We start from the raw sequence: 14,102 nt of genomic DNA on the forward strand, positions 1-14,102 counted from the left end.
GATTTAAGGGTAAAATAAGATATATATGGAAACTGTTGGAAGAGTAAAGAGATGCCATCCTTAACAAATCATTCAATACTTTGTACTCTGCTCTGGGGGACTACATAGTAAAGACGGAGATTCCCGATCTCAGATGCATCCATATCTCTGGTTCAGGCAGTGTGACATGTAAACACAAGGACAATAACTTAAGCCTCATATTATTCAAGTTTAGTCCTCTGTATTTGGAAGATGTGTTTGTGTACAGAATTTTCACCAGAAAGTTTTTATAGCAAACTTTTTATGTCAGAAGTTTATTTTATTGGTAAAATATTAAATAATATACAGAATTAAAAACTGCACTTACACTTCTGAGAAGAAATAAATCTTGGACAAATTATATGCTTGTTCCTGAGATTCCCTAAATTTATTCCAGTAGCTGTGCACTCAGACAGTACAAACCTTTATAATATAATCCTTTTCACAAAGTATTACAAAGTTTCTGCAGCTTTAGTTGTACACACATACAGACACACACTCACACATGCATATACAACACTCATACACGTATACACAGTACCCACATACATGCACAGAACATGTATGTGTGTGCATTAAAAACAAAGAAAATACAAGTCCCACATTTTAGTCTGCAGTGATAAAACTGTTAAGCAGAGGTCTCCAAATTGGTAATATAGCAGAGTGACTTGTCACACAGCTGCAAAGACTGTTTCAGTATTTCCATAGTAAACCTCATTTTCTGAGGTATTGTATTTGAGCCTTAAAAAAACTACATTACACTGAGCAAACCTGACATACAAGGTCTGGAATTGTAATTTTACATATATATTTATATATATTTCTTTTTTTAAACAATTTTTATTTTCCCAAATTATTAGTTTGAAAAAAAATGAGGTTTACTGGTTTGACCTATTTTTTTTTTCTTTTGCTTCTAAAACTCAAAATATCCTAGAAACTGTCAAGCAATTAGTTTTTAAAGTAGTCTAATTACCTTTGGTATTGTTAAAGAAAAAAAATCTAAAATGGCCAAGACTCATACTATACAAATGCAGTAACTGCCTTTAAAAGAAATGCCAAAGAAATGTTATCTTTTAACAAAACATGTATTTACATTACAGCAGTTTTACTACAGGGACACAGGTATAAAAAAAAGAAAACCAGCATTCTACATATAAATATGTATGATACGAAAAATACTTCTTACTTAAATTTGTATGAAAACAGTGCTCCAAATATTTCTTAAAAATTGTCTTCAGTAGGTGATAGGTGTTTAAAATTGAGCTAAGTGCTTTGCTTTTATTTTAAAGTTCATTTCCAAAAGAAGAAAAATGAAATTAAAAATATTAGGTTATTAATTTATAACACTGGGCAAGGGTAAGAAGGAAATTCAGTCTTTTAAGAATTGCAACTTTTTCAACTTTAGGACACATTTCTCAGGCAAAAGATTACCAATTCCAACGCAAATTTAGCCTAAATATAGACACCATAAGATTAGACTAGAGGTTTCAACATTCTTTAATCTTTTGTCTATGGAGTGTTGTTTTTTTTTTTCTTTGCCTGTTATGTCCTTTAACTAACATACCATGATTTTCAAGGGTTTCTTTTTGTCATTAACTAAAGAAAGAATAGGTCAGTTAAAAAAAATAGCCATAGTTTTTAAGACTTCAAGGAAAGTATTGCACTTGTACAGAAAGAAAAGAAAAAATATCTTTTAAACTAAATAGCAGAAGCAATCATTCTGGGATTGCAAATAACACATGGTCTAAAAGATCCAACTATTAAGAGCAGATATGAAGCCTGGAGAGCCCCCTCCAAACCTGGAATATTATTATAGTAATGTTAAAGCATTTTCCCCCAACTGGGAGACAGTTAAGACTTTTTGCTTTAGACTTTTAACATCTTTCTAAATTCTTGCAAAAAATTGTTTAATCTCTCATACATTTTAGAAGGAAAACCAAATCAGAACACAAAACCCAACAAAAAAAGGAAGGCAAACATACCATATTATGATGACATAATCTCTGAAGTCCTATTTTAGGTACCCAATATTTGAAAGTGAAAGTAGCACAAGGGTTATATACCTTACTATTTTTAATCCAACTACTTCTCTTTTTAATATAAAACTACACTTGAGTATAAAAATATGTCAGCAAATTATACAGCCAACAAAAATCACACAAAAAATGTTAAGACTTAAGAGACCGATGAATCGTTAAGAGTTGACCTAATCTTCGCACTGGTGGGAAAGAGAGGCGGAGATGTCCAGAGGCAGTGATGGAAGGGACGGAGCCAGGGGAGCAAAGGGGGGTAGGAGGAGGACACAAAATTTAAGAGCTAACAAAGAACTTCGTTACACAGAAGGGGAAGTGATTTATGTTCAAAATCTGAGAGTGCTTGACAGTCAAAATGTTTTATCACAGTTTCAGAAATTGAACTACTTAAAAACACACACACAAAATAATAAAAGAACGAAAACCAAAACCCAGAGTCCTTCCCTTGTTACAGTGTATTCATTTTTTAAAAATCCATTTCCAGTAAATTAAGTAGAATCCTGATAAGTGCATAGTAGGGGATTCAGTGACCTCCACCCGTTTGAGAAGCTTTTCTTACTGTGTGTCACTTTGAGGTAATTTGAAGGGCCCAATTAACTGCAAACTGGCTTATCTGTACCTTTATGAAGTTATATGTTGTATTTTATGTGGCTTAGCAGAGGGCCTCTAAATTTTATATTTTATTCACAATAAAAAGGACATCTTAGAAAACTAGTCATTCACGTACCACTCTCTGTATGGGGTAGAGGTTAATTCACAACAAATTTATACAGAAAATATACAAATGCAAGGTTATGGGAGGAAAAACCCCATAAACAGAATTAGGAACTTATTTCTAAGAGTGCATGTGAAAAATATCCACAAACTTACAGTACAGCAAGAGAAAACTAAAAAGCTAGAAATATTACATAAAAACCTTATGGAAATCCCAAAATTTTAGGTTTCTGCAATAAATGTAAAAATATTCAAGGTGTCATTATTTGGCCTAGCAATACACTATGATAAAAAGAAACACTAGCATATCACAGGTTCTTGGTCATAGGACATTTGCTTTGTATAACAAGCAGCCTTTTGTTTTGTTTTGTTTTTTTAAAAGCTGTCATATCCTAACACATCCATTGCAAGTAATACACAATCATGGTAGGAAACCATTTGAGATTATGCTTTGGAGAATAGCAATGTGATATGACTGTTCAGTTTTGTTTTGTTCAAGGAGAATTAATTACCTGCTTCTTTACATTATTCCATAAAACATTAACAGATTAGGAGACAGAGGTCTCAGACTAGTACAACACTAGTCTGTAAATGAAATTCCAAAACAATACTGTATTTTATTGACCAAAAATTCCACTAATAAAGCCTTGTGTGATACTAGAATTTATTCTTCCTTAAAAACAAAACAAAAACACATACCATAATGCAATTCACAGCTGAAATTTCCCCCATGCCATATTTTACCTACGTGATCTTGTAATGGTATTCAGAAACACTATCAAACTAATAAGATTAAAATCTGGTTTCAAAGTTTCCTTTTACTTTAAACAGATGAGCTGACATTCTCTGTACTGGAAATTCCTCTAACAGTTTTGCCCTAAGAACACCAAGATGTATCATATGGTACTCAAATTTAATTGGTTTTTAAAAATACACAATAAAAGTGTTTGTAGAGCTACAACAGCTAACCAACACTCTCTCAATGCATTTTAAAAAGGCACCAATATAAAGAAATTGTATAAGTATTTAATACATTAAATTCAGGATCTTAAGATACCAGTTACTGTATATTTTAATTATTTTGCAGAAACTGGAGGTTTAAAAACATTTCTAAGATAACTCTCATATATACAAACTTCAATTTCACCCCTACTCTTTTTTTCTTTTGTGTTTGGGGATTTTTTTTTTTTTTTGATAATCGGTTACAGATAGTACTTACTAAAATAATATATAAAATATAACTAAAGATGACCACATATGTAACATATCCCTTTTTGTAAAATGAACATTTCAAAGTAAAAAAAATAATAATAATGTAGCCAGTACCTCTCATAATCTAAGTTCTGTCTTGAAACTAGGGGCATGGAGATTTTTGTTTGTATTTTTGTAGCCTTTTCTGTTCTTTTTCTACTTTACGGAATCATTTTGGAGACAGGATGAAATAACATTTGGATAATAAGTAAAACTTAATTTTCATCTAAATGCCTTCACTAATGTATGTTTTGTCAAACCTTTATAACATATCAAGACTTCATAGTTTTGTGAGGTGTAGAACTGATACACAGTAACTATAAATAAAAACAACATCAAGCTCACTAAAATATTCTGGTCTTTCTCCATTTGCCAACAAGTAAAAGTTAATCATTTTTTCTTTTCCGTATCTTCCTTTTCAAAAGTTATTTGTGTTTCTTTCACTTTGGAAGTTATATGAAATTAGCTTAGAGATCTTTTTGTGTGTTTTGATTTATTCTGGAAATAAGACTGTAAAGACCCAAGGTTTAAGTTGAATGAACTAGTCCTAAAGACACACTAATAACTTCTTTAATATTTGTTAATACAATCTGGTAAATTTCCTAAATTGCTCAGGTATTAATTATAATTTTAACTCTTTATGTGCTCTTGCAACGCATGTGGTCACTGATTGCTTCTTTCCATGACTTTTCTTTAAAAGAGTGTGTGTGTGTGTGTGTACAGACATACACACACTGTTGCACACATACAATTGCTTGTATGTATGTAGGAAAGACATTCTCCCTACTTTGTAGCCAAATCTAAATCCTGGTCTCTCATTCTCCCATTTTGTCCCGCTAGAAAATTCTCAATGGAATGTTTTAACGACTTGAAATCTCTTCCAATCTGCTTATTGGTCATTTTCACCGTTCTAAAAAGCCAGATTAGAATGGCTTTTTAAAAGTGATTGACCACTATTAGAGGCAGCACACATCTCCAGCAAGAGCTGGAGATAAATTTCTGGGCAAAATTAGGGTAAAGCAATGTGATGAATTTCTGAATTTTTGCCAAACTAGAAAAGAGAGGCTAACCCATTTTCATGCCCCTCAAGTACTTTGTAATGTGAAATCTCACCTAAATAAACTGGGCTTATAACTGTTACGTAAAACTTGATTTATTTGGTGTCTGACTCTCCTATTTATTTTTAGGCCCTAACAACTTGCATATTTCCTTTTGTGAAGAAGGAGGCATGCAAATATAGTCATTCAGAGTTTCCCAGAAAGCACTGTGCCCACAAAAATTCTTTCTAACCTGCACATTTGAATTGACCTCGTCCTCATTTGTCCCTGCCACACCCAGAGCCATCTTTACCTCTTTCTGTTCCTCATATGGTGAAGCTAAGAAAGTACAAGTATATGCTTGTAGCAAATACACTCTCACAAATATTAAGTCCCTTCATTAAAATAGATGTCCAAGAGATGAAATGAGAAAAGGAGACTACATTAGTACTGTCTTCATAGGGGTAATACACAACTTTCTAGGTCCACCTAAAATTCAGCTTCATCCCAGGCCAGTTAGGTACACAATTGTTCATACACTGAAAAAAACAGTGAACAGGAAGACAATTCCTAGATGATGCCAGCAGAAATCCACACACAGCCAAAGGAACAAATGCTTCCTTAAATTACACTAAAACACAAAATCAATAACCTTAAATTATTTACCTTCCTCCAAAAAGGAAAAAAATATATGAAATTTCAATTTTTTTGAGTGGTTAGGTTGGGGGCAGTAAGGGAGACTCAAAAACATGCTTTACCTTTGGATAAATGGTATGTTCACAATGTACCAAAGCATGCAGAAAAAAAAAAAAAAAGACAGTTGACATTTTATTTAAAACATTTCATGTCTCTGTTTTGGTGCATTCTCTTTGATTTAAAGGAACAGTTTGGACATATCTCCAAAAATAATTACAAGAGGGGCCAGTAAAGGAGAGCTGAGTTAAAATCATTTTTGCCTCGCTGTAGTTGTGTTAGTGCGTAGAAGTCACTTAAATTAGCAGATGATAAATGAGAGAATGAGTAAAGAGCAGTACTGGGGCCAGATTTGCTTCTCTGTCCATAGGTCTCTAATCTTGCTAGTTCTCACATCATCTGTATCAAGAAACATAGTTTCAGCCTCCTATTCAATGATTTTTTTTTAGAGCAGTTATCAGTTACTGCTTAACAGGATCAGTATTCATAAATGACTACCAGATAATCCAGTCATGGACAGGCCTGTCCTCCCTCAATACAAGCAGCAAGTTCTGCATCCAAGTGTGTCCCCCCAAAATGATTTGATTTCATTTGGTTCCTCCCCTCTAATGCTGTTGGACTGCAGAGAAAAAAAACAGCACCCTTATAAATTAAAAAATTTGCACATGAAAAATGGCAACATATGCATGGATTAAAAGAAGAGAAAATTTTTACTAAGGGATTGAGATTCATTTCTGACAAGGACTTATAAATAGTTGAATGTTTTCAAGACGGAAAGATGTGCAGGACATGGTGACTTGCGCTTGGAGGTTAGGTTATTTTCTAGACTCCAAGAAGGGTAAAAATAAGTTTTGTTTTTTTTGTTTATCTGTAGTCTACAGGTTACAAAGAAGTTCCCTTTTCCTTGCACCAAAAGCGGTAAATATTATTATTGAAGAAATACTAGAATAAATAGCCCTAGTTCCACAACCTTATGGGGTTCAAGTTACCACATTCAGGTAGAATTAGTAATTGCCCCAAGATTTGGAAAGCAAAAAACTATAGCAAGATTTTTATGATCTTCCATTCAAATAGTAAAAGATGATGGACTATGGATAGAACACTGGGTGTTCACAGCTTGAAAAAACCAGTGAAAAGAGACATACCAGAAAAGGGATTTCTGAGTTGGTTCCCCCCCCCCCCACTGTTAGCCTAATTATATTTTTCTGCTGACTGGTTAACACTGATTAAATGCTGATAAAGTGACGATCGTAAGCATACTTTTAGAAACAAATACGCATACTATGCTGCCCTCACATTACAACTTTAAAAGAAAACTTCCCAAACAAATGTATGAAAAGTAGAGGTCCTTTCTGGAAACTACTGACTGCCTCTTAGCCACTCTTAGACCATATGTTATTCTTAAAACTAGATAAAAATACTATTCATTAAAGGTGTTAAAAGTAAGGCTGCCAGGGTGTCTATAAAATGCCAGTCATCAAAACTATGGAAAACATTGCTTAAGTTTAGAAAAATAAGATCATAGGACCTCAGATGTATCGTAGGTGTCTCTAACTACCTGTAGTTCAACAGTTTTGCTATATGGTACAGTGTATAGCATACCGTATTATAAATTCCATTGGGGAAGTAAACATAGAACCCACAACAACTCATCCAAGGAGTTATCACTGAAAGTAACAATGTGTTTGTGTTCCATGATCTCTAGAGGGGAAAAAAAAACAGTTTACATTTTGAAACAAAATTCTTCCCTTAAGAGTAAAATTACTTATACCACTTTAAACTGAGAAAGTTCTACCCAGAAAACTCTAAACTTTCTTGCCTTCAATTATAATCCTGAACATCAGTGACAAATTAGAATCTCTCAGGTGAATCTATGAGTCAAGTGTTTTTTTTTTTTCCAAAGCATGATACACCTTATATTTATGCATGGCAGAAATGGAACTGCTCTTAAATTCCCACAAAATAAACAAGCCAAGTTATCAAGAAACAATATCCCTTGTCCCTTCTCTCTTCTGTTTCTTCCTTATTATAATTAGGCAGAGCAAATGACACTGCGTCCACAAAATAAGAATTAATGACAGTAATAATATTAAAAAAAAAAGGTATGTCAACATCTGAGGGAAGGTGGGATTGTAAGTGCAGTATTTCTTCATGTGCAGTTCGTTACTTCATAGGGGTCCCCTTTGGAATGAAAAGGCCTAGTGGAATGTGTGCTCCCCTCGAACAATGTGTGATGAAAACTCGTAACGGTCCTGGCTTCTGTAGCCACAGATGTTGCATTCCAGTGGGTCCCGGTAGCCATGGCAACCCATGTGAATGGTGTACATGACATGGTCTAGGAAAAGGACTCGGCAGTGCTCACACTTAAAGGCCCTAATCTGTTCTCCTTCTCCATTGAAGACCTTGTAGATGTCCTTCAGAGAGCCCTTAGGAGCCTTGGTGGTATCCAAAGCCTTGACATCCTCCTTCATGTAAGCTGGGCTTTGTTTCCTCTTAGGATTTAAGGCAGGGTTTCCTTGGTAGGACTGGTGGTCATCATGGCTGCTTTCTGAGTCAGTAGAATCCAGGCAGCTATTGCTGGGAGAGGCCTCTCTTTCCTGGGGTCGACTCTTTGGTCTGATGAGAGAGAGAGGACCATCCATGTTGTTTTCATGACTATCGGAGGTTTCCCTGCTAATGGGTCTTTCTATCCTATTTGGATGATAGACCTGAGAATAAGCTGGGCTTATAACTGGGGCCACCTCAGCGATTGTGCTTGGCGGGTGCTGCATCAGTGGGTGAAGGGCCTCAGCTCCAAGGTAGGTGATTGCATTGTTGATGGCTTGGTCCATCATATGAGACTGCATTAGCTCAGCCTCCTTCTCATATGTTAAGTTCATATCAAAGTGAATGTCTGGGTAGCTGAATCGCATGAGCTTTTCCCCTGAAAGGCGGAGGGCGAGAAAAGTAAGAAACAAACAAAATACAACAAAATTAGTGATTGGATTAAAATATAAATGTACAAAGTTAATCGTCTCCATTTTCTATAATATGATAATCTTATTCTTTAGATCAAGCATTTGGGCTCTTTAATTCTGCTGAGACTCACAAATACTCTCAACCTGCAAAGAGGATTAGTAATAAGAATTTCACAAGCCATTTGCACTTGTTTTAATGCCATCATGAAAATGCATCTAGCCTGAAAGGTATGATTGAGTGTGTTATCTTATTTTCATTCTCAATTAAAATTTCCACTTGTCTACAGCTCAGCGACTATAGGCAAAAGAAGAAATACCAGGTGAAAATAAGTCAGAGACTATGCCTGTTTTGCATATTTTAGACATCAGTGACCAAGCCACAAAGATCACAAAAGTGAGAGTGATCTGGTTATAACATCTGTCACCTCACTGTTACATAGGGTTAATTTGGTTGATTTAACAGCTATATTAGAAAAAAAGAGAGCCAGTATATGTCACCGAGAGAATTAAAAAAACAACACCATTAAAAAACTGTTAAAAGATATATTGTTTGGGGGGGGCACCTGTGTGGCTCAGTTGGTTACGTGACTGACTCTTGATTTCAGCTCAGGTCATGATCTCAGGGTCGTGAGATGGAGCCCCAGGTCAGGCTCTGTGCTGGGCATGGAGCCTGCTTAAGATTCTCTCTCTCTCTCTTTCTCCCCTGTCCCCTCCCTACCCACCTGTGTCCCAGTGCTCTTTCTCTCTCTCTCAAAAAAAGTATTGTTTGATAAATTGTATGAAATTTAGGACTGTTTAAATACAGGAGTTATTTCCAAAAGTAGTTGATTTATAAACTTGGAAAATACTGTGTTTTGTTGTTTTGCTTCTTGAAATGGAGATTTAATCATTTTTACACCACCCCTTCCTTATTCAGACATATGGGCAATGATGCTGGTATATACACCCATTGTTAATTTTCTATACTATACCACGAGTGAATGATTTTTGTAGTTTTCCCTTTAATATTAACGTCAACAAATTTATATTTTACTTCAACATAGTCTCTAAAGATTAACCATGAAAGAGTTCTGTGCATAAAGCAGGAGAAGTAATTTTAAGTTTTCTCCTTTAAATACTTCCAGGTTTGGACAGTATATTTAATCTTTCTTAAATTCTGCCACTAAATGCGGTCTCCTACTAATTGCCTGGTTACTTTGATAGGTAAACCTCACAGATAAAAACTCTTAAAAATATATGTGGACTTCTTATAAATGTTTAGTATGTTGTTATAGATGGATGCCTAATTTGTAATGTTTATAAAAAACGTTGATCCACAGAACTGAATTCTGGAAAAGCATTTTCAGATAGCTAGTATTAATTTCAGGTTTGAAGAGAGGTCCCCAAAGTGAGATCAGGGTAATGATCAGAGTAATGAAAATGGAAGAAAAAACGGATGAGACCTTATTTCATGGCATTCAATTTAAGATATCACAATGTTAAGAGTTTAAAAGTTGAGCTAGACAAACCTAATCTACATTCTCTAAGCTTACAGTTTAGAGGAAGTGACAGCAATTTAGGGATCATTATTAATACAGTGTGATACATGCTATGCGGTCAAATAAAAAGAATACATAATTAGGGGAGTAAAAGAAGACTTCGTGAAGAAAGTGGCATCAGAGAGAAGAATGTGATGACAAATACTAGCCAAGTAAAGGAATGTGGGGGTGGAGCAGCTGGTAGGAAGGCTCAGAGGCAAGAGGGCATGATTTGTTCAAGAGATCACTTACATTTCACTATATGGCTGAGAGTGGAAAAAGAGGAGAAGATGGAAAAGCTAAGAACAGGGCTCATTCAATAGCTAAGGAATTTGAATTTTATCCTAAGCACAGTAAGTATTAACAGGGTTAAACAGGGAAGTGACGTGATTAGATATTTATTTATTGAGATGGTTTAGGAAGTTATTGCCGTAAAGATCATGGTGTACTGAATTAGTACAGTGGCAGTGGAAATGGAGAAAACTGGATTGAATGGAGAGAAATTTAGAAAATATAGTTTCTAGGCTTGGTGATTATCTAGACATAGAGCATGAGAAAGAGAAAGAAGTTGAACATGGAGCCCAAGTTTCTGGCCTGGGACACTTAGTGGATGGCAGTGCACGTTGGAAAAGACTGAGTAATAGTCATGGTCCAATAACCACCAAAATATAGTCTCATATTTTGAAGAGAGATATCGGCTTGAGATGTAGATATATAAGTCATCAGTTGATCGAAAGTGACTTCTGCAGCCACAAGAATAGAAGATATAACCCAGGCATAGGTAAAGTCTGAAGAAGAGAAAGTCAAAAATAGAACCTGGAAGAACACCAAGATTTTTAATGCCTGCCCACGGACCAAGGCAAGTTGGATTCTTGCACTGGGCCCCATGTTTACAGAGTCTGTTTCTCCTCATGGAATGAGGAATGTGTATAGCCAAGGGAATGTGCCTATCTGGAGATTACTCCCTAGACCATACCCTGGATACCCAGGACCCCAGAATTCGTTGCCCAAATGGCACTGAGCTTGCACCAAGGAGTTAGCACAGTCCTCTTCATAGGGTCTATCCTCCTGAGTACCAATTGTGCTGCTGGTATTCACACACTTAGGCCAGAGGAGTGGCCAACACACTACTCTTTATGTACTGTGTGTGGGGTGCAATGTGAAAAGAAAGAGAATGTGCAGGCTAAGGTTTTTACGTATGTGTGCATGAGGCCCCTTTTGGTACTGCACAGAACCAGAAGTAGGTCGAGAGAGAGGCCTGGCTGCAGGTCAGGCGTGGTTCTGCTCATGCTGTCAAGGTCTGGTGTGGAACTCTAAGGAATCTGAGGATTCTATATTTATTTGAACTCAATCTTCCAATTTAGGAAGGTAGAACACAATAATTTTTTAGCTTGATTTAAAATATTAAAATATTTAGGCACATGAATGGAGTCCTCCATTAGTACTTTTGCTCCATTTGCATAGCTGTTAAGGGTAAATTCATAATGAAGACTGAGAAGGAGCAGAAAAGCTGGAAGAAATGCAAGAGAGATCAATGTCATGGATACCAAGGAAAGAAGTATTTCAAAAGGAATTACTTATTCAAGAGTAGCAAATGCTCTCTAGGAGTTGTGTAAGATAGTCTTAAAAGGGTCCGCTGCACTTGGCACTATGGCACACATGTAGCATGGGGAAGAAAGTCAGGTTGCATAGATTAGGGAGTGAGTAGAAAGAAAGAGACTATGGAAAGCAAGCATAGAGAACTCTTTCATCAATTCCATTTTTGAAGGGAAGGAAACAGTAGGTAGTAGCTAGAAGGAGACCTGGGTTTTAGGGAAGACTTTTTTTTTTTTTTTAATGATTAGAATTTATCATATTAAATACGAAAGGGGAAATGCCAAGAGAGGGGAGAGGTTGAAAATATAAGTGAGAAAAAGGAATAATAATGTAAGATATTTGGGGGGCTAGGATAGGAGAATTCCATAGCACAAGAAGAGGAATTAACCTTAATTAGAAAGAGGGCTACTTCTTTCATTGAAACAAGGAGGAAAAAAGAAAGTATTCATATAAATACACATCATCTTTATAAGACTAGTGATGTTATATTGAAATTATTTTGACTGATTTTATTCCCTGTAAGCTGAGCTATAATACCATCAAGGAGTGAGATACAATGTTTGTGGAGAATGAAGAAATTTTGAAGTGGCTACAGGGCTGAGTAGGAGAGAGGACTGTTGAAGGATAGAATAAAGGATGGAATATATGGATGGAACAACTGATATTGGAGATCACTTATTCATTGATTTATAGTGACACCAATTTGTAAGGCTGTGGGATTTTCTACACAGGTACTAGCAGTTCTGTAGATGTGGGAAAGATGCTCCTCTTTTCACTAGAGAGTGGAGTTTCACCAGGAGAAGGTGATAGAAAGGCAACAAAGTAAGGGAGTCAAGAATATTGTCAAGAGAGTGGTAAAAGTGATTAACCGTGGAATCTAAGCTGGGTGAGAAAAAGGAGGACACAAAAAAGATATGCAGAAAGTTCAGGGATCATTGGTCTGGAAGGCTTGATAAGGTCAAAGAACAGTATTTAACTGAGGAACATGGTGAAAAGGAATTGAAAAAAAAAAAAAGTCCTAGAGACAGTGTGTGGTTGTTTTTTATATTTTACTACAAAGGATAATCCAAATACAAAATACCATTAAACTCCTAATAAAAATCTAATGTTATTTTATTATTTCTTATTTTTTTAGAAATTAAAAAAAATCAAAACGTAGTTTTAAAAAATCTGCCCTCTTTTCTAAGGAATGTGATCAAATCAAATTGAGACTAGTATCTCTAAGTCATAGGAAACAAAAATATTTCAAAGAACAGAACTAAATAGATTCAGAAGACAAAGACATGTTTTCCCAACAATACTAGTGTCTAGTTGGGATAAAGCATTTTAATGGACATCCATAAAATTGATCAATCGAAAAAAACAGATGAAATGGCATTTAAAAAATAGTTATTTATAAAAAGGAAGCAAGAAAGACAGAAAGAAAAGTTACTTAGGGCCCAAGGCAGGCCTTTGAGTATTCTTGCAGGAGCTTTAAATTGACCTAGGATCAGCCGTGATCCGTTAGGGCTGTTCTCTAGCCTTTTCTTCAATGAGCTCTGTCAATAAATCTCTCCGGCTTGTCTTAAAATGATATTTTGGTGATTTTTTTAGTTCTTCAATTTTAGATTGGAAGGAAATCATCTCTAAGTGATTGGAATAAAAGAATTTTATTAGCCTTCCCTCCCTGAAATAACCAAAGAGAGTATTTTCTCCCATTCACCAACTCAACCTATAGCAGGATGTTCCGCAATACTCTTTGACACCAGAATGAGAGAATCTGAAAATCTTTTTTTTTTTTTTTAAAGATTTTATTTATTTATTCAACAGAGATAGAGACAGCCAGCGAGAGAGGGAACACAAGCAGGGGGAGTGGGAGAGGAAGAAGCAGGCTCATAGCGGAGGAGCCTGATGTGGGGCTCGATCCCATAAGGCCGGGATCACGCCCTGAGCGGAAGGCAGACGCTTAACCGCTGTGCCACCCAGGCGCCCCAGAATCTGAAAATCTTTCTAATTTTTACCCTATATAAAGTCTGTAAGAATAGATATATTACATATATAATTAATGGCAATTCTTTATATAGAATCACTATTTTTAGACATTCTTAAACCTGGATGCTTTTTGCATCCTTAGAAACACTTTGTGACTTACAGTGTACAGAATGATGCCAACTTTGAGCATATTAAAGAATATCTAAGGGCTTGGAAATGAAAAAGAAAAATCTAAATACATCATATTTAATCTTTTTGTTTCAAAATCATAGGCTGCATGAAAACAAAGATCCAAATATGAAAGCTCTTGAATGT

At 35.5% G+C, this 14,102-nt stretch overlaps 1 protein-coding gene across 20 annotated transcripts in view; it reads right to left on the reverse strand.

Annotated features, from left to right (window-relative positions):
* Nucleotides 1–263: 263 nt before the first annotated feature.
* IKZF2 (IKAROS family zinc finger 2) overlaps nt 264–14,102 on the reverse strand; it is a 153,714-nt gene continuing 139,875 nt past the window's right edge. For all 20 annotated transcript variants that reach the window (XM_019802390.2, XM_034655114.1, XM_034655117.1 and 17 more), the window contains one exon: nt 264–8,669. In XM_019802390.2, the coding sequence (XP_019657949.2) occupies nt 7,945–8,669 (725 nt within the window). In that variant the 3' untranslated portion in view covers nt 264–7,944. The remainder of the gene's footprint in view (nt 8,670–14,102) is intronic.

The sequence above is a fragment of the Ailuropoda melanoleuca genome, chromosome 2, assembly GCF_002007445.2.
Source record: "Ailuropoda melanoleuca isolate Jingjing chromosome 2, ASM200744v2, whole genome shotgun sequence".
Classification (NCBI taxonomy): Eukaryota; Metazoa; Chordata; class Mammalia; order Carnivora; family Ursidae; genus Ailuropoda; species Ailuropoda melanoleuca.